This window comes from Arachis hypogaea, chromosome 15 (genome assembly GCF_003086295.3).
Source record: "Arachis hypogaea cultivar Tifrunner chromosome 15, arahy.Tifrunner.gnm2.J5K5, whole genome shotgun sequence".
NCBI classification, from domain to species: Eukaryota; Viridiplantae; Streptophyta; class Magnoliopsida; order Fabales; family Fabaceae; genus Arachis; species Arachis hypogaea.
In genome coordinates, this window is record NC_092050.1 from 3314190 (window position 1) to 3336350 (window position 22161).

Here is a 22161-nt window from a genome sequence, read left to right on the forward strand (position 1 = left end):
CTGATTTTCAAATGACAAATTTCATAGAGAAATGGAGAAATTTGGTAAATTCACATGTATGGGATTTTTCTCTAGCCCACAAGCATGTGGACCAATGTTGTTTGTCATTGACATACTCAAGTTCGAATCTGTAAATATCACTTCTGCTTTGGTTTAGTATCAGAATACCTAACATGGAAATGATGGAATACTATATGTTTTGGACTAGTTATTTTGAACATCAGTTTAGGCCCAAATATTTTGGGCTCCTATTCTTACTGGATTTACTAGTCAGGGCCCAAATCAAACGACGTCGTATGAGTAAGATTGCAGTTCTTGACCTTTTGACGTTTCGGAGGTCGTGGCTAGCGCGGCGCGTGGCGCGTGTTCCAATATCAAGCTCGCATCAAATTCTGGATCTGCCGCTTGAAGCTGAAAACGTTGTGGTGGTAAAAATTTTCTTGCAAGTAAACCCGCATAGAGCATCACAACCAATTAGGGTTTTTTCAAATTCTCGTTCATCTTCGATTTCATACAGGTAATGCTAAATTGGCACTGCTGTTTCTTCCTTTTTTTATTTTATTTTATTTTTTAAAAAAGTACGGTTATCATTCATTGTTCAATTTAGATTTATTTATTCAATCTCTGCAAAGAAGACTAAGAACTCAAAGCTTTTTGTGCTTTGTGAATTTCACAAACACATGGTACGATTTGGTTTTTGGGACTAAATTATAGATGTCAGGTTAGGGTTTAGTTGCCCTCATATTCTCACCTTATACCAACTTCCTAACTTTAGAAATCCTCGGTGTTGATCCGGTTTAGTTTTAAGGATGAAATTTTTTTCCCTCATCTCTGTTTTCTTCTGTTGAACTCCTGTAGTGGTTTGGTGTAGGAGGTTGTCCTGTTCTAATGCGTGGTTAGAATTTCGGAAATGAGTGATGCGAAAGAAAATGAGGAAGTTGGCCAGGGCGTGCCCTCGGCTATGGAAGAAAACCAACACTTAGATGATGCCAATTTTCAAATTCAACCTGATGCTTCTTCTACTCCTGCTCCAGTAGAGGAAAGTCCAAATCACGTCAAAAACATATCGAAGGAGCCGCCTGTTGAGTCTAAGGCGGAGGCATCTGCTGAGTCTAAGACAGAGCCACCTGCTGAGTCTACGGCTGAACCACCTGCTGAGGTTATGGCAGAGCTGCATCCTGTGGCAAAGGCAGAACCACCTCCAGAGGCCAAGGCAGAGCCATCTCCTGAGGTCAAGGCTGAGCAACCTCTTAGAGCTGTGTCAGAGCCATCTGCTGAGGCTAAGTCAAAGTTACCTGCCCAGGCTACGGCAGTACCACCTGCGGAAGCTGAGGCAGATCCTCCTTCTGAGGATAAGTCTGAGCAACCTTCTGAGACTAAATCTGTGCTACCTGCTGAAGCTATGTCAGCACCAGATTCTGCGGACAAGGCTGAGCCACCACTTGAGGACAAAAGTGAGGATCAAGAGGTGGTTCCTGAGGGTATTCAACAGCAAGATATTCAAAGTAGTGAAAATACTCTTCAGTCAGTCACAGTAGAGCTTGATGTAAATAGAACTGATCGTGAGGAAGCTTCTGACCCGATGGAGGAAGCTAATGAAATTCCTCAGAGCAATAATGGTACAGAGGATGATGTGAATGTTTGTACAAATAATGCCAATGTTGCTGAAACAACAGCAGAAGTGAAGCCTGAAGATGGTGAAGTGGCTAATGGTAAAAGTTGCAACCATGTTGAACCCATACCATCCGGGCATGATGAGCCTTCTATGCTGCAAGCTGTTCCTGCTGATACAAATGTTGAAATCAAGAATATATTAGAAGTTGAGAATAAGACTGATGAAAATCAAGCTGCTGCAACTGCAGACAATGGGAATGAAAACTCAAGTCACATGCTTTTCTTGGACGCAGACCATTGTTATGATGGGAATGAGTCAGGGACGGAGGAAGAGCAATCAGCATTCATGAAGGAGCTTGAAAATTTCTTTAAGGAGAGGAGCATGGAATTCAAACCTCCCAAGTTTTATGGAGAAGGACTTAATTGCCTTAAGTAAGTTTTAGCTGTTCAGTTTAGCTTTTCACTGTTATGTTATGTTATGAATTGACCAAATTCTGAAATATGATCACTTTGGCCTGATCCATATTTGGTGGTTTATAAGGTTGTGGAGAGCTGTAACAAGATTGGGTGGTTATGACAAGGTATTCTTCACCCCCCCCCCCCCTCTCCCTCCTCCTCCTGTCTTTCCCTTTTTTTTGAGGGGTATGGCAGAGGATTTATATAATTTTATGTAGCTGACTTTGGATGAATGAACATATGTTAGATATCCACATTAACAGTAGGGTCTTCTGGTTAAACATGTTGGCACACTCCATCTGATCCGTGTTTGTAGGATAGTAGTTTGACTTTGCCGATCACTTTTGTTGTCTGTAATGTGTGATCAGTGGTAAGACCAATTTTTGACTGCCGGTAAAAGTTGAAGACGTTTCATTGCATATAAACTCGTACATATACAAACCAGTGGGAGAGACTATCTAGATATTTAAACGTCTATGAGTAATCTGGTATATGTTTATTCTCAGATACTCTGTAATCAAATACCTAGGTGTTTAAGATTGCTTGAGTACTATGAAAATTTACACAATTCAAATTATACATGGAACATGCAAGATTGTAAATGTCTATGATTCCACAGATATGCTAATTCTTATGATGTTCATGTTGCAAACTGAAGACAAATGAAATTGCTAACCTGCTGAATTCTCCATCAATGATTGTGAAATCTGCTGTCGAATAATTAATTAACTGGATGAACAATTGGCCATGGTGCAAATATGGCTGCTATTTCACCTATGAAGTTATATGCGCATTATGAAAATTGAGTGTATTTGAAAATAGGCTTTGGTATGAGTTAAGTGGTTGTTCCTCGAGGCAAATTCATTACACTCTAGCTAACAGGTTTTGTTTTGGATCAGTTGTTTTCATTGCTGCCAGGACATACCCCTAACAGGCTTATATTTATGAATAGGTAACCTCGTGTAAGCTATGGCGGCAAGTGGGAGAATCTTTCAAACCTCCTAAGTAAGAGCCAACATCCCCTATCTTGTCTTGATTGTGTTCATGGCTCATTGAAGAGTCTCCTCAAATGAACACGTTATAGTACTTTGTATCTCTTTGTGTTATTAGATTTCAAATCTGTGATATGCATTCTTTCTAATTTTCTAAGTAATGCCATGGTAATGGTAGTGTGTATTGGTTATGATGATGAGACCAATTAAGTGTTTCCATGTATTATGAATGGTTGCTTGATTTCCTTATGCATGGGAAAGTATACTTTTCAAGCTATTATTTTCATTATATAATAAGTGGTATCTTTTTGGTTGTTTTAGGGGGTTGGAGGATATGTGTGGGGAGAAGGGCTGCCAAATTCTGACAGCTTTTTGGATGAATTGATTGCTTATGACTGATTATAATGTTCTGTTTTTAACACATGCAGGACATGTACCACAGTTTCATGGACTTTCCGTGGGTTTTATGAGAAGGTGGTTTTAGATTAATGTTAGACTTCATCTTTTGAAAAAAAAAATTTCTTTTATGAAATAAATTCAGTTTTCAAATTGTTGAAATATCTATGCATGCTTAGTGTTTCTTTGAAGCTTCTGTTTAGGCTATTTGTGTGGACATTACTATTATTAACATTTGGTTTATTTTAGATAATGTCACTTACCTGGAAATTTTCATGTTAGCATACCTTATGATCTGTAAGATGTCAAGATGATAAGTGTTCAAGTTATGGCCTTATTAGAGAAAATTTTGGCTCTTAAGTAGTGGCATTGTCCGAATTTCTATATAATCTATTTAATACCTTAGACATATATGCTTATTTTGTTATTAGCTATTCCATTTTCAAGATTTCTGAAAAATTTACCAGATATTGTGCATATAAATGTAGGCATGCTCTTTTTCAAATGTGTTATTCGTTTTTAATATTTCTGATGTACTACTGCAGGCACTTCTTGATTATGAAAGACATAAGATAAAAGGTGGTGAGCTGAGTGTTCCAATTCCTTCACAACCAGAGCCTATGAATATCGAAAATCAGGTAAGATGTAATTTCTGTGTTTGATTTAATAGCATAAGCAATAATATCTACTATAATATAAAAGGAATGGGGAAGTTAGTGTCCACTTTTTTTCCCGATTTAACCCTTAACTCCCATACCAAGTAATTATGCAGTTTTTCTTTCAAAAAGTAACTTCCAAAATGTTAAAGCTCTGTTCCTGCTCCACCACTAGTACAAGGAACATTTATTGATGGAAATTTTTGCTTTGTTGACTTCAATAGATGATTGATGGCACCTTTTTCATCAAGTTTGCTGTCATAAGATGGGGGGGAACTATTGGAAAATTATATTGCTGAAATTTTAGGGGCTTTAACATGGTGCAATTCTAATTTAGATTTTCTCAAAATTACTTTTCCTAAGAGAAAGTTTGACCTAATTATCAGTTCAAGCTTAAACTCCCCCTGGTTCCTCACAATTTCAGAAGGCTATTATGTTTCCAGCAAGAAGAATATTTCATCTGTGCGACTTTGCATCTCTATGGTTTTCTACATATTTACCTCCCTTCCCCATCCCTAGGAAAGTAATGCCTACACGTGGATTTTAAGGCATCAAGCATTGTTAAATGTGAATACTTGATTAAGTTTGAACAACAACAACAACAACAAAGCCTTATCCCACTAGGGTGGGTCGGCTACATGGATCAAACTATGCCATTGTGCCCTGTCATGGTGATTAAGTTTGAACAATAGTTTAAAATGGTTTGATTTCTACCTTATTGTAATGTAGAAGCTGCTTTGCGGGAGGAATTAAACTGCCGCTCTATCATTATCTGTTATCCCTGTTGTTATTTGTGTGCTATGTTTCAATGATGATTCTATGCAGACTTCAGCATCAGGTAGAGCACGTAGAGATGCTGCAGCACGCGCTATGCGGGGTTGGCACTCACAACGTCTACTAGGCAATGGTGAAGTCGGTGATCCCATTATTAAGGTCTGGTACAATTCTGAAGTTGTGATTAATTGGCATTTTCTCTTTGTCCTTGTTTTTACTTTTTACACCGTATAATTGTTTAATACTTTTGTTTTTCTTAGGATAGGAATTCTGTGTCTATGCAAAAACGTGAAAAGGAGCAGCTTAAAAGCATCAGTATGGCCCTTCATCCTATTGCTACCATTCCTAACAGGATTGTAGTTGTTAAATGATTCTCTCAGTATTTGATTCCCTTCACTTTGGCTCAGATTTACTTAAACGTAAGAAACCATCGTATATGGACAATGCAGTCAAAGCTGCACGTAGTAAACCGTCTAAACCACAGTAAGACACATTTACTTCATTTTCTACAGCTCTGTTTATCCTTTGTGTTAGGCTTGCTACTTATCTGTTTGTATGGTTAATGGTTGAAGTATGCTGCCAGCCTATGCTTGGCACTTTAGTTCACTCGCTGACTTGCCTGCCTGTGTTGATATATGTGGCTGGTAGATTGGATACAGCTGTGATTGATATTGGACCTCCTGCTGATTGGGTAAAAATCAATGTGCAAAAAACTGTAAGTTGCTTATCTTGTGTTCAAGTAGAATATAATTTTTATATGCAATTTCCTCATTGCAATGGAAACTTTTGTGGGCAGAAGGATTGCTTTGAGGTATATGCTTTAGTTCCTGGTCTACTTCGAGAAGAGGTAATAGCATATACTAGGAATTTTAATTTTAAAAATAAAATGATAAATTACACTAGTCCAACTATGGTGAGGATAATCATATATACATTCTGCTATCAGGTGCGTGTTCAATCAGACCCAGCAGGACGCTTAGTTATTAGTGGTGAGCCTGAGCATCTCAATAATCCTTGGGGTGTAACACCTTTCAAAAAGGTAGATTTCTCCACCTTTTTCAACAATAAGGATGTATTTGGCTTGGTAATTTTATTGATATCTATTACTGGTGGTGTTTAATATTTTCAAGCTTAAAATATTAAATTATTTATATTAATGGTCCATGCTCATTTTCTTTTAGTATTTCTTACACAAGTACCACTGGATGCTTTGTAATTGTTGTAGTAAAAAGTTTTCTGCTACATACATCCTACTGAGGGTCTTGCGATTCTATGGTTTAATAATTTTTCATTATGTCATCCATGTTTAAAGAATTTTAATGAATTCAGGTTGTAAGTTTGCCCTCAAGAATTGATCCTCATCAGACATCAGCGGTGGTAACTCTGCATGGACAGTTGTTTGTTCGGGTCCCATTTGAGCAATCAGAATAGTGGTTCCTTTACCATTGATTTACTTAGATAGTTGCAGGGAAACCATTTAGAGCAATGGCTTCAGGGTCAGCCTCTTCAGACTTACCCCAATTTGTAGCTTAGCTTAGCATATAATATTTATATTTATTTATGTTTGGGATATTTAAAAGTCCTTGTTAATGATTCTTCTCTAGCAATTCCAGTTCGACCATGTTAATACGAGTTTAGTTAGTTAGGATTCTCTAATTGCTGAAGAACATGTCATTATATTGGCAACTTGGGTGATGAGAGTAAATTAAGCTGTTGATATTTAATTTTAACATTTGGGATGAATATACTGCATTTGCTTAGTTGCTTTCCGCACTGATCATTTGGCAATTTTTCTGAAATGTAATAGAAATAAAATCATAGATCAGTAGACCAGTGTGTTTGGTTCAACTTTTGGTTGGGGTCTGTGTTCATTTCTTTTTTCGTTTTAAACACGATGCCTTTAGTGTGTCTTTACCTAATAGTTCATGACATCTTGATATGGTGTCCGGTTTTTAATCATAAAAAGTTTAGAATTTGATTTTAGTTTTCATTTTTTAAAATAAAAATAAATTTTCATCAAAATGTATTGGAAGGTTCTATATCTAAGAGGTTTATATTAATCACACTTTTATCCCATTGACTTTCCTTTTTTATTTGTTTTCTATTTTCTTGTTGACTGTATCAAAGTTCACGAGAAATTTAGTAGCTTTTTCCTAGTAAATTAAATACCATAGTTAGCTTTTTCCTAGTAAATTTAATACCATAGTTCTATGTAAATACCATTTTCCTCCCCAAAAGGAACTTTGTTTATGAAAGAAATATATTATGTTTACAAATCAATGTACTTTTGATGGTCACCATTGAAGCGTGCATATTTTGAATTTATGTTTACTTTTTGACTTGAACATTTAGTATCATCGTTGAACACATGACTAAAATCAAGCTACACACGCACATATATAAATATTGAAATGGTTATTATGCTGGTTCTTCTTTTTCAGTCACCTTGTGATAAATGAGAGTAGGTTTTAGTGTTGTTTAGTCAAAGTTTTTATCGTGGGGGAGATCGAAAGAAGAAAAAGAAGGGAGCTTGCTCTGTGGCCAGTGCTATCTCATCAAATTTCAGTTTTTCATTTTGTTTTTAGAAATCTAATAATCGGCCACTTATTATTTATTGACTTTTTTATGCCTCCATGACTCCATCAAATATTTGCTTGACTTTCATTTAGGGGTCAATATATAATTTTTATCAAAATTTATTATTTTTAGCTATCACTTAACTATCAACTCAATTTTTTTAATTTAATAATTCAACAATATATTTTATTACATATTTTTAAATATTCATGACTAACTAATCACTGAAACAATAAATTCTAATAGTTTTTTAGTATTCTTTTATTTATTTATTTTTTATTTTCTTGAAGCTTCACTGATGGTGATGTTATCCATTAAGAATATTACAATCATAATGTGTGAAATAAATTAATGCCTACACTGATTACCACGTTATTGTTTATTATTTATCCGTAATATGATAATAATTTGAACAAAACACAAGGGATAACGTCGGTGCGTGAAATAAACTCATATGTTGGATTTCTTACAAGTACTTAAATAAAAGTTTATTGTTATTAAATGGATTTAAACTATTATAATGGTGATACTTTCGTGTTTTATAAGATAATAGGACAAGCCTAGTACAATTACATTAGTCAGCAAGATAACCTCCAATATTTATTTAAAAGAAAAACAAATTCTCTTGGTTTTTTTTTTTTCCTTTCACGAGAGTTAAGTAGTACTAGCTATTAAGAATGTCAAAACACCGCACTCACGTAGTTTATTTTCGTGTTCCATACAGTACAAATACGTGTGTTTTGGCACTTAATGGAACTATGCAACAATAATCATTTTAGTGTTTTGGACCCAATAATAATAATTATCCATAACTAAGCACACCCAATAATAGTAATGCGTACATGCATTACTACTTCTTTTTTTTTTCGAATTTTTTCAACACACCAATTTTTATCAAAAAGTAAATAAATTTATTGACATAACACATAAATATTTACACATAATATAAAAAAATTTACACATTATAAAAATTTATTAATATAGCACATAAATTTTACACAAAGCATAGAAATTTTATTTATAATATAAAATTTTTTGCACATAATATATAAATTTTTATTGTGAATATAATTTATTAATTGAGTTAGTCAATATTTTAAATATGTGATTTTTTTTTTTGTGCAGAATGTATACTAAAATTTCTGTAATATATATATATTGTTGATTAGATGTCATTTTGGATATATAGTCCTTAACAAAAATTTTTATATTATGCATTAAATTTGTATTATATACTAAATTTTATGTGTTATGTATATTTTATTAGTTGAGTGTTAATATTTTAAATATATAGTTATTTAAAATTTTTTTATATTGTATATCAAAATTTTTGTATTGTAAATTAAAATTTATATGTTTTAATTTTTTTAAACATATAAAAAAATAAAAAAGATGAAGAAGAAGACAAGGATGATGACGTTAATGGTCACTTAGAAGACGAAGAAAATGATATCTATTCTGAAGAGCTGAAAAGGAAGTGTATTATCCTCAAAAACATATTTTCCTTTTTAGTTCAAAATATGTCAAATATTTTAGATAATTTCTTACGTTAATAGTTGATAGTTGATATATACGAGCTATTTTTAAGCCATTTATAAAAACATATAAGTTAAATATTTGAAATTCAATATAGTATATGTTACAATATATTTAGGATATTATAGATTAATATATAATATTTAATTGTAATCTTATATGTTTATTTAGTTTAATATTAAATTAATTTTATTATTATGATTAAATTACAGTTTTTACTTAATTGTAAATAGATACTTATTGTTGCCCATTATAATAGCATCTGAATATCAACTATATATAATAGGTTAATTACTCTTATTTAGATTCTTTTTACAAATTCTAAAAAACATTATTAGATAATTGTCTTTTAATATGTTTAAATCGTGGTTTTATTTTTTGAGTTTAACTAATATATGTTTTAAGGGTATATAATAAATTTATTATCAATGAAAAATTTTAAATATTTTTATTTAATAAAATAAAATATATTAAAAATTTAAATTTTTTATATTTTTAATAAAAACTTTTTTATTTTATAATTTTAACATGTGTCTTTAAGACTCATGATAGATAAATCTTTAGGTAAAAACTCAGGTGCAGTCGACTTCACGAGAAGTTGATATCTGAGAGCCGTTAGATGATTTGACTAATTTGAGTAAATTTTCATCTAATGGTTATTAGATATCAACTTCACGTGAAGTCGAATTCACCTGAGTTTTCACCAAATCTTTATCTTTTTTAGTTTGTTAGTTAAAACACAACTTGCTCCAAGAAATGAATGTGTCAAACAAGTGTTATCAACTATCAAACATACACGTCACATTAATGGAACATATGTGATTCTTAATTTCTTACCTTCTAAGGTTTAATTGTTTGAAGTTACAAATTAAATACAAGGCCCGGTGGTAGTTCAAAAGTCGGCACTATATTGAAACGTTTGCATGTCAATTTGAATTAAAATATGTGATGTTTAATGGGTAACCGTTATAACACAAACTTGAAACAACTTCTTTTGGCGGCTAAAAGTGGAAGTATTTGATTTCATTCATAAATTCAACTTTACACAAAGCTAAGGTTGTTAGGACAGGTGAGAGCCCAAGTATTCTTCATTGCCATAAACGGCATATACATTCATCAACCAAAAATATTTTTTGTCCGAAACATGTGGCACTTTTTATGCATAAATTTGATGACCAATGCTCACACAATAACTTTGGTTCATCTACCTCTCCTCCATAATTTTTAGTTTAGTTAGTTTACTTTCCCTGTTTCATGAACTTGTACAAGTTTAATTAGGGTTCCTTATTTGTTTCCCGTTTAATAATTGGTTGGTTGATGTTCAGATAAAGTGGAGTAACAATAATTAAATGATAAAAACTTACAAACAGTTATTTTCGTATGAAATTGATATTTAAAAATTATCAGATGATTTGATAAATTTAATTAAATCACTATTTAAGAATTTTTAAGTATTAATTTTAGGTAAAAATAACTGCACGTAAATATTTATTTAATTAAATTAGATTGGTCAAAATCAATATTTATTTGTTTAATCAAATATCGAGAGTTTAAATCCGACCGATGTATATGGCTGAGCGATAAGATACATGTTAATGATTTTGTCGAAACATTTACCAATAATGTTGGTTTATGTCACCCGTTTGACTTGTTAAGACAACAATCGGCTACATCTAGAAAATTAAACTAATTAAAAACGCTGAATTAGAGAGACTAGACGAGCTCATCTTGTGGGAAATCTATATATAGACCATTATATTTTTTCATTAAGGATTATTTATACTTATACCATTATTTTTTATTTATGAAACTAGTGATGATATATATTTTTTGATGGTGAATTATATGATAAAAATGTAAGTTTATATATCTTTTCTTTTATATGATGAAAGAGAAATTCAAAATACTATGACCCATATTTTGAACATTAATAAAATAATAAAAAAATAATTATAAAAAAAATTTAATTCTCTCTCCATACAATATCAATTTGTATAGTAGAGTGTTTCGACCCATTTGAGATATATATAAATAAATTTTACAATTTATCTAACAATAGAAGTACATATGTTATTAATCTTTAGTGCCAATACACAATTTAATTTATTTATTTTTGGTTGTCATAGTGTCTTAAAAATCATGGGCTCCAAAGTATAATCAATAATTTATAAGGTGGGTGATAAAGATAACACTAATTTTCAATGAAAACTGTGTGGATCAGCTACTCCTTTGGCAGATTAGTGGATTTTTTAGACAGACAACTGTAGTAATTAAAGAGATCATAAATCCTAGTGAGCATTAGTCCTCAAAGTTCGTTACTATCATTAAAGTTGAGCCGTAATCAGACAAATTTTCTTCATGGAAAGCAGAAAGAAAGAGAGAGAATGAAACTCATCACAAGTCTCACATACATTTTCTAAAGTACTCATAATATTTATTTATATTTATAAATTTAAAAGCACACGTACATGTTCATTAACAACTTTATATATATATATATATGGCATTATCAATATAAAAAAAATTTATACACAAATAATTAATTATCTATTGATATATTTTAAATTATTTTATTTAAAAAATTATCTAAACGCATAAATTTAACAGGACAATTAAAAAAAATCTATAAAATAACAAAATAATATTTTTGCCAGTTATCTTTCCTATAATGTAAAAAAGCCAGCCCTTCAATCATAAAAAGCCAATTCCAAAGTCAAACTTTGTTAGACTAACAAAAGCTAAAGTAAATAGTCTCATATTATTATTATTATTATAACATATTCTTTTAATTAGCAGCTCAATTCCGGAATCTCACCAATTTGATCCTGATTATGATATTCATGTATGTTGCTTTGCTTTAGTCACCTACTTTGAAAAAGAATAGATGGCATTTTGGTCTTTTTAATTTTTATTTATTTTAATTTTTCCCCCTTGTCCCCATACAATGGCCCTACCACACCAATCAATGATTCAACACCTTGATGTTCATATTAGTGCCTTGTATATATATTTATTTAAATAACAAACCTAAGTTTCTCAAGTTTAATCCCGGTGACATATATCAATATATATAAATAATCACACCATACCAAACCGTCCAAAATTCACAAACTTTCCAAGCTTCTTCCTTCAAAAAAAGTCACCCTTCAACCCTATATATTTGTACATAAACTCATCAAGTTTTGGTGCTTAATAATAATTATTAGTCCAAAACATATGGATCATCATCATCATCACATGAGTTATTACAACAGAGTTAGTAGTGGTAGAGGAGGATCTTCCTCTTCCTCCTCCTCTTCTTCGTCGTCAGCATCATCCACGTCATCATGCCACGGAAAATGCAGAGTGTTTAGGTTGAATCTAAGAAGAGTTTACTATCTAAGACTAAGGAAGAGGTTCAACTTCTTCCTTAGAATCTTTGATAAGTTGACAAAACTCTCATATTCTGAGGCTCTAAAGATTCTCAAGAAAGTGTTCCAAAGAAGAAGGAGTGGTGGATTCAAGAGGAACAACAGTAATAGCAGCAGAGATAGCTTGGTGGTTATGAAGGGACACGTGGCACCATCTTATGTGAGGAACAATTCTTTCTATGCAGAAGCCATTGCTGATTGCTTGGAGTTTATTAAGAGAACTTCAGTTTCTTCCATGGACGACCAAATTCATGACCCCATTCATCATCATCATCAAGATAAAATCTCATAGTAAATATATAATTATATTTTTTGCTTCTTTTCATATTTTTTTACTAGAGACAAAACATAATTAATATATGCCAGTATTTTTTAGCTTATCATCTTCATGTGTATTTTTAATATTCCTTTTTTTTGGCATTTTTTGGAATACATTTAGTTATTCCTGTTTTCTGTGTATATTATTAAATCAGTTTGGTGAAGTTTTGGCATCGGTAATGCATCATTCTCTGTATGTAAACAGACTTGGGAAATTGTCAAATTGTGTCACATACTCAACTTGTAATGTAACATGTTGTTCCTTTCTTTATCTACAAATTTTGTGGATGGGTGTAGATATTTTTCCAAATCTTAATTTTGATTTTGTTAGATGATAATTTTATATAATTCAGTTATTACTATTTAAACTTTTCTTCCATATTAAAATTTCAAAGATATAAATAAGACTCGAACCCACGATTTTTAGATGAGTATGAAGAGATTATTATTTGAATTATAGCTTGTTAGCAGACACGTTATTTTATTTATTATTAGATAAGATGTGAAATTTACATTTTACCTAACAATAAAGAAATATATATTGACTCAATATACAGGACAAAATAATAATAAGATAATTTTTAAATTTGATAAATATTAAAAACAAAGATAAAATAAAATAAAAAAGTAAAAGAAAGTTGTTTTTACCACCTAACATAGCAATCCTGTTTTTGACTAATCTAAACATAAAGTTAGTCTTAAAGAGGGGAAGGATTATTGTTGACATTAGAGAGAGAAGGGAAGTAGAATTTTTTAATTTTTTTTTAAATTATTTGATAAAGTGTGATTTTTTATTATTTAATATTTTTTTATATGATTTTTTTGTCCTACTTAAAAAATGTAAAATAAAAAAATACTTTACTAAACAATTAAAAAAAATTAAAATAATCTATTTCTTGGAGATAGCAATAATCATACCCCTAAATTTGGTTACATGGTTATAATTTAGTAGACATGAGCTCCATTGTCATTAACACATATTAAAATGAGAGAAAAATAAAGTTTATTATTAAAAAAATGAGTATTGATAGTGATTAGGAATCCACTAATGCTTAGCTTTAGAGCTAAATAATCTAGGGATTTGTTTGGTGGGCCGCACTAATTTAAGGGGGTGTCTGTGACAAAGGCCAGGTTGTGGCTAAATTGGTTTACAGCTTGGCTCTACTAATCTTGTTCTTACCAACTCTCTGTCCAAAATAATCTAGCTTTTGAAATCTAGTGCCAATACTTCTAAAAAACAACAAAAACATTTTGCATTGGATACTTTGTCCCAATATGAAGACCATTATGTCAATTATATCATCATTTCTTGTTAATTAGTGTAACTTTGCATCAAAATCAATGCAAGAACTTGAAAATTGATATAACTATATTTCATTTCATAATAGGTAGTTATAATAAACATTTGTATTGATATTGTCTTGTTTTTGAAAATATACCAATATTACTTTATTTTTACCCCCACGTATAAGTATATGATACAATAATAATCTACTAAGAGTTTGGTAAAAAAATTGATTTTTTAAAAACGTTATCTACACATAAAAAATTAGTTATTATATATTTGTATATAAATATATATAATAATTTAATTTATTTTTAATATATATTTTATATTTTAATGTAATTTTATATTAATCACTAATATTAATAATTGATTTTAGTATATATTTAAAATGGTTGTTGATTTCTTTTTTTTCTCATTTTTTTTCTCATTTTTTGTTTCTACTTCTAATATCTTGTGGTAAACTAGCAACTTATTAATTTTTTAAGAATATTTTTCTGTTAAAATATTATCAATTTAAGATTTAAAAATGCCATAATATCAAAATTTTTATAACCTAAACTATGGAGTTTAATTTTTGTTAATTCAAAAAAAAAATTAAACATAAAGCAGGTAAAAGTAGAAAAAAATCTATAAAAACAAATTCATACAAATTTAAAAAAGATTTTTTCATAAAAGATATTTAAAATATATAATTATTTATGTATTTTTTGTTAATTTAAATTTTTTGAATAAGTAATCTGATAAAAAAATTTACTCTTAACTTATTAAAAGTTGTTTAGTGATGAGAAATTAAGTAATATACTTATATACACGAAATTTTATATTTCATTTCAATTTCAATAATATATCGTATTTTAGAATAATGCTATAGATTCGAGAGATATTTTTTGGAGTTAATTACCATGATACTTGCATGTAATTGCTTAATTTATTAAAAAATTAAAAATTAATATTTAATTTAAAAATATAAAAATAAATAATTTTTAAATATTTAGTAATTATTTTTAAAAAACAGGCACATAAGATACCAAACTCAAAAGAAACCATAAAATTTGTCTTTTGTGAATATGCTTTGATGCATGTATCTGAAAATGATCATTCTTTTTAGGGTGTTAATAACTAGAAAGAAGATTTCTAATTTCCACCTATTTGCAATGGAACCTGTTTTGGGTTGAAGCTAAATATACAATTAAGGAGAAAAAAAATTAAATGGCTTGATAATTATTTCAAAAGACTGTATGTTTAATAAATTTTTGTTTTATGGTTTTTCATCTTTATTTTTATGAGATTATTATTTGTTTTGTTAATATTTTCGCTCTGTATTAATAGAATAAATTTATATAATATGTTAACTGTTGATTTATCTATTAAGAGTCAATTAGGATTGATAAATTATTTTTTGTTGGGAGTTTTATTGTCTTTTAAGAATAATTATAAAAGTAATTTAGTTTTTTTTTTACCTTTTTCAAATATATTACATAAATTTATTATGTAAAACTAAGAAATGTTAATGATTTTTAAATTGATTTTACTTATATAAATTAAATAGAGAATATATTAGTGAATAACGTATCACATAAGTATATTTTAAAAGATAGATTGTTGACAAAAGATTAATCAATCTCATAAAATTAAATATTAAAAACTTAAAAAAATATTTTTTTTAATTAAAAATCTTGTAATCCTTAAAAAAATGATGAGAGGCCAAAATAGGTATTCAACCAACACAAATAAGTTTAAAGCTGCTTCTGAAGGAATAGTTCACGAGCACAAGTAAATAATATTCAAACACATTACAAGAAAAACAGTGTGACGAATTATTTGAAAAAGTTGTTCATGATTGGAAGAAATAGAATGCTCTCTAAACCCTAAGGCGACAGCAGAGGAAAAATCTTCTCAAGAAAAGGACCAACTATAGAGAAGTGTCAAGAAAGCTAAACCCAATGGGGATGAAATCCTGCCAGATGCAGAGGAGGTTCCACGCAACAAAAAAGGTGTCACTACGATGGTGATGGATAATGTTGGTGAACGGCAGAGCCAACCCCCTCCTGCACTGAGGAGTCAATCGAATTTTGTACCGACGGGTGAGGTAGCATCAGGAACGACAAGAAGCTGTTCTTATAAGGATAGTCTGATGTTAGGGGGAGCCGAGATGGATTTATTTCCGGTAGAGATTGTTCAATTGGTGGCTGAGGATTATTCTCTGGATGAGGTTGTGGAATTAACCAAGGAGGAAGCAGCCCCCTTCAATCCAAAATCAGTAGTTGAAGTGTCCTTGGAAGAATACGACACACGGTGCAAGCTTTGGAAGTTTTCCTTAATTGTCAAACTTCTGTGAAAAAGCTTGGGGTTCCACGCTATGGATGCCTGGATTCCACGGGTATGGGCCATGAAGGGTGAAGTCAAAATCATTGACTTAACTGGGAATTTTTTTCCTAGTTCGGTTCCTAGACGAGGAAGATTATCGACACGCTCTGTTCGAAGTCCCTTGGCAAGCTACTGGCCATTATCTCTTGGTACAAAGATAGAGGCCATTCTTTAACCCTTGTGCTAATGATTTTCAAATAATTGCATTGTGGGTGCGGATTCCAGATTTACCTGTGGAATTGTGCACTCAACCGTTCTTATGGAGAGTAGGGGAAAAGATAGGTTCTATGCTCAAAATTGACCAAACCACGTCAATTCACTCGAGAAAAAAATTTGTGCGGCTATGTGTTGAGATTGACTTACGGCGTAAACTTGTTCCGGTCATTGAAGTATTAGGCCGAGAGTTCAGGATATAGTATAAGGGCTTGCATTTGATATGTTTTGGGTGTGGAAGGCATGGTCATAGGAGGAATGTCCTGATGGAGGAGTCACAAACACCAAGATGCAGCCGCAAGCGGCAATGACTGAGACTGTTCCGATGGTTAAAGCAAATGGGAAAGGTTTAGATGCAGCTAATATGGCTCCGGATAATTCAGAAGTGGTTCCCGAAGAAATGGGGATTGTGACAGAGGTGCAAACGAAGTCCACAGTAAGGGTTGATGAGAATGTTAGAAATCAAACCACTTCTTTGAGCCTTGGATGCTTGTGAGCAAGAACCAACGTAGAGGAGCTCGCACTAAGCAAGGAAGTGGGCCAGGGCCCAAAGTGCAAGTTCAACTAGGCTCACGTTTCAACTTGTTGGGCAATGAGGAACCCAAAGACTCAATAACTCCTGATTTGAGCAACATAGCCTCAACTCACACGCCCAAACATTTTGAAGGAAATGAGGAGAAATTGAAACTTTCGTCTCAGGAGGGAAGAAGTAAGAAAACCCAAACTGGAAAGACTCCTTCCATTCTAAAGTCTAATCTGTTTGTTGTCCAGAGCAAAGGGGGTGTAAAAAACGCGAATGGAAAGGAAGAAAGTAGGGAGTCGAAGTTTTGAAGCAATGGTGAATAAGGGGAAAGAAGTAGACTCCTCTCCTAGTCCTGTGGCAAAAAATCGGAAGGAAGATGATTACTGGCACTCAATTAATTTGATTAAAAAGGCACAAAGCACAATTCATGACTGGAGGTGACAAGCTGGGCTTGGAAGGGCTTCCCTATGTTCAAGCATATCTTCCTTCGAAGGAGGATATCAGGCCTGCAAATAAAGTAAATCGCAATATGGGAGACATGGGTACAACATCAAATCCACCGGACCCCGGAGCAATGGTTGATGCACACTCTCCTGTGGTTTCTATTTCGGTTTCTCCCTGGTGGAGCAAGCTTCAGCAGGTATGGGGGTGGATGATCCCACTCCTGTGTAATAGCTGGTTTCAGTCTTTTCTTATTGTGTTTCCTGTCTTCTTCCGTTGTTGTTGTTTATTATGAATATAATAATGTAGAACTGCAAAGGTGTAGGATATAAATGTTTTTCCAGGTTGGTTAAGGATTTATGTGGTCGTTATCACTCTAATATACTCTATTTACTGGAGACTCATATCTCTGGAACAAAGGTAACGAACATTGCTCGAAAGTTTGGTTTCTCTTCTTGGCATCTAGTGGAAGGTGTTGGCTTCTCTGGAGGTATTTGGGTGTTGTGGAATGATACATTTTGGTGTATTGAGGTTCTGGAATCGCATAGGCAATTTGTCCACCTGAGGGTAGCTTGTCAAAACGAGCTTCCTTAGTTTCTAACTGTTGTCTACGAATCTCCCTATATTGCTCTGTGAGCTGATCTTTGGTATAATATTCGAAGATTGGCAGGTCTCATTCAGGGCGATTGGTGTGTGGGTGGCAACTTTAATTGTGTGCTTACGAGTGCATACATTTGGGGGTTTCAACTTATCCAGAGATCATCATCGTTTTGCCGCTTGTCTTCTTGATTCCGGGTTGCACGATATTGGGTTCCAAGGGCAACCCTTTACTTGGCAGCGGGGGACTATTCGGAGGAGACTGGATAGGTATGTGGCAAATAACTCATGGTCTCTGTGGTTATCGCAGGCTCTGGTGAAGCACCTGCCCACTTAACTTGGATTATCATGGTAATTCTTTTGTTAAACCTTTATTTCTTAGCTCCTTGGCTTGTTCATAAGGATTTTCATGCACTATTGATTAATAATTGGCGTACTGATAACCTGCTAGAGGATAATATTTCATCTTTCATGTCCGCTGCAATAATTTGGAATAATGAAGTATTTGGTAATATTGCAAAGGGAAAATCTTTCATTTTAGCCGGGCTTTATTGTATTTCTGCAAATCTTTCTTTTGAGCCAAATCCTTTCCTTGAGGATCTTCAATCGTGTTTATGGAAGGAATTAGAAGATTTGCTCATTCAAGAAGAAATATACTAGAAGAAATGTTCATGATGTAAGTGGTTAAATTATAAAGACATGAACACCTCCTATTTTCATGGTGCAGCCACTTCAAGAAAGAGACGAAATAGAGTAAGTATGATGAAAGACCAAGCAGGAGTCTGGATTGAGCAGGATCAACAGTTGCAAGATCATAGCCTTAATTTTTTTCAGAACCTCTATACGGAAGATTCCGGGTATGAGAGATTAGAAGTTCCGGCATTGTTTCCAACGATTTCTAAGGAGGATATAGCAATATTGACTAAGAAGGTGACAGTTGATGATATTAGAACTTCCCTCTTTGCAATGGGGGCCTGGAAAGCTCCATGTCTTGATGGTTTGCCTCCAATGTTTTACTAAAGTAATTGGTCTTCTGTTAAAGATTCTCTAATTAGTTGGGTTAAAAGGATCTTCCAAGATCATCAACAAATTAAAGTAGTGAATAATACTTATATTTTTCATATCCCAAAGATTGATAATCCTGAGACCATAGGGCATTTCAGGCCAATTGGTTTGTGCAATGTATCATACAAACTCATTACCAAGATTGTGTCTCAACAACTGAAGGAACTCATGCCCAAGCTTATTAGCCCTGCTCAATGCAGTTTCGTTCCAGGCAGACAGAGTGCGGACAATATTTTGGTGGCACAAGAGGTCCTCTACACTATGAGAAATAAAAAGGGTGAGGGCGGATTCATGGCCATTAAAATCGATCTTGAAAAAGCATACAATCGGTTGAAATGGCAATTTATCAGAGATATTCTGCTGGAGGCCAACATTCCCAACAATTCAGCTGATTTGATCTTTCACTGTTACTCGTGAGTGGATATGCAGGTTCTTTGAAATGGGTCACTTTCAGTCTCCTTCACTCTGAGTAGAGGAATCCACCAGGGCGATCCAATTTCTCCATATCTTTTCGTTTTATGCATAGAATGCCTGTCTCAAATAACCTCAGTAGCAGTGAATAATAGAAATTGGGAGCCTATTAAGCTTAGCATGGGAGGTCCGAAACTCTCTCATCTCTGTTTTGCTGATGACATTGTTCTTTTTGGAAAAGCAACTATGGATCAAGTAGAAGTCGTGCGAGGTATGTTTGATCTTTTTTGCCGATGTTCAGGTCAAAAGGTGAATTTTGCTAAGTCTTGTGTTTTCTTTTCAAAAAATATGAGTTTCAAAAGAAAACGTAGGTTAAGTGATGCTCTTGGTATGAGACTTATGAATAACTTGGGTATGTATTTGGGTGTTCCTCTTCTTCATGCTAGAGCTCGGAAGGAAGATTTTCAATTTATCATTGATAGAATGTCGAATTGATTGAACTCTTGGAAAACTCGGAGCCTTTCTCTGTCTGGTAGATTAACGCTAGCCCAATCTGTTTTAGCGACTATTCCCTCTTATGTTATGCAAACAATGAAGCTTCCTATGAGTATTTGTGATAAAATTGATAGTATTTGTAAAAAACTGTGTGGGGTGGTACTGATTTGGAGCGAAAGCCACATTTTCTTAGTTGGGATAAACTATGCCTCCCAAAGAACCAAGGGAGTCTTGGTTTTCGGCAATGTGAAGAAGAAAGTGGATACTTTCATTGATAAGCAGGTTAAGTGAATACCGCCTAATCCGGCTTTCTTTAAATTAAACACTGATGGATCTGTCCTGCAGATTGGGAGAGCTGCTTGTGGAGGCATTATTAAGGACAGTAATGGAAATTTTATTACTTGTCTTAGTGCCAATTTGGATTATGGAACTATTACAGCAGTGGAGCTTTAGGGTGTCTTCCTGGGTATTCACCTAGCTTTAAGTCTTGGATTAGAAAGTCTTCATATTAAGGTGGATTCTTTGGCTGCAACGAAACTGTGTTCTCAGGAAGGGATTGAATGTCATTTTTTAAAGGCCATTGTCTTGGCTATCAAGGATAGGTGTGACAAATTATGTAATTGAAATTTGAATCACTAATACTATGAGGCGAATTCGTGTGCGGATGGACTTGCTAACTTTGGGCATAGCTTGATGATTGGTTGTCATGTTTTCTTTACCTTACCTTCATGTATTTTGCTTTGTTTCATTCTGATGCGATTGGCACTAGGGATGGCAACGGGTCTCTATGGGGGCGAGGACATGCCCCCCGTCCCTCGTCCTCCGCCTCTATTATCTGTCCCCGTTCCCGCCCCATCCCCACGACGGGTAATGGGGACCCTGTATCTGCCGGGAACTTGGGTATCCACAGATATTCGTGAATTTTTATAAAAAAGGAAAAAAATTGATAAAACCAAATACCATAGCAGAAATTGAAGGTAAATCATAGAGCCAGTGTTAAGTCAAAATTAGTAAATAACATTAATTGATTATTGGTAAATCAAATTGAAGGTATTCATGAAAATTGCAAAAATCTAAAGTATTATGCCAAATCTTTCCTATTAATCACTGACAGAGGCACATATATGAAATAATATTTACAGAAATGACAGAAAATCACAAATATCACATAAATCAAATTAACAAATACTCTAAGGTAGAACACAGAAATTGAAAAAAATTCACCGAAAATCATATGAATAGAAAAAAAAGAATAGCAGAAACAGCGAAGAAGAATGGCGATGCTCACTAAACATCGATGGGGCGTTGCTCCTGCTGCCACAAAGACAGCGACGGCGTGTCACTCCTGCTGTGACAAGAACGATGACAGCGCGATGCTCGCTCCTGCTGCGACAAAGGCGGTGACGGTGCGACGCTTCTGACGCAACGAAGAAGGCGACGGCGCGACTCTCTTGATGAGACGACGAAGGCGATGGTGCGACGCTCCTGACGCGTGAAGACGGCAACGACGTTCTTTGTTTTGAGGGAGGGAATCTGCGAAGGTGAGGGAGTTTAGGGGGACTGGGGGAGTGCGACGGTGAGGGGATTTGGGGGCGGTGGCCAGCAGTGAGAAATGGAAGAAGAGAGGTGGACAGTGGATTAGAGTAGTGGCTGTAGATTATGGTGGTCTAGTGGAATTTCAAAGAGAAGATGTTAGAATTCATGTCTGCAGAAATGAAATAGAGGCTAGGGTTAATGTAAGTGGAATGAAACTAATACATATATATATGAAGGATATTTTAGTAATTTCTCATAACAAAAAATATGCAGATCTCCACGGAGCAGGAACCTTTATCCTCGTCCCTATCCCGTATAATAAACGGTTCCCGTCCCCGTCACCCGCGAATGGATTTTGCCCTCCAAATTTGTCTCTCGACAGATAATTTCCTGCAAATATCCACTTCGTTAAAGAAAAATTGCCATGCCTAATTGGCACGTACCATTCGAAGATAATTACTTCTTAGTTTTGTCTTTCGTTTGAGCTTCTTTAACT

General features: G+C 33.4%; 1 protein-coding gene and 1 long non-coding RNA gene across 6 annotated transcripts; both read left to right on the forward strand.

The window, feature by feature from the left end:
- The first annotated feature begins 320 nt into the window (after positions 1 to 320).
- LOC112747621 (uncharacterized) lies at positions 321 to 6736 on the forward strand. Of its 4 annotated transcripts, none has more exons than XM_025795736.3 (13): positions 321 to 517; positions 859 to 2046; positions 2156 to 2195; positions 3023 to 3075; positions 3491 to 3536; positions 4004 to 4096; positions 4940 to 5047; positions 5149 to 5203; positions 5296 to 5371; positions 5537 to 5603; positions 5685 to 5735; positions 5835 to 5927; positions 6218 to 6736. In XM_025795736.3, the coding sequence occupies exons 2-13, from the start codon at positions 911 to 913 to the stop codon at positions 6317 to 6319; spliced, it is 1920 nt and encodes a 639-aa protein (XP_025651521.1). In that variant the 5' UTR covers positions 321 to 517; positions 859 to 910; the 3' UTR covers positions 6320 to 6736. The 4 variants fall into 4 exon arrangements, with proteins under 4 accessions (XP_025651521.1, XP_072073602.1, XP_025651520.1 ...); XM_072217501.1 differs by having other exon boundaries at positions 5688 to 5735; XM_025795735.3 differs by having other exon boundaries at positions 325 to 517; positions 872 to 2046.
- A 9016-nt stretch (positions 6737 to 15752) lies between these two features.
- On the forward strand, positions 15753 to 21828 carry LOC112747622 (uncharacterized). Of its 2 annotated transcripts, none has more exons than XR_011872693.1 (2): positions 15753 to 18509; positions 18787 to 21828. It is a non-coding gene; the product is annotated as an uncharacterized lncRNA (long non-coding RNA). The 2 variants fall into 2 exon arrangements; XR_003814257.2 differs by having other exon boundaries at positions 18886 to 21828.
- Positions 21829 to 22161: the final 333 nt, after the last annotated feature.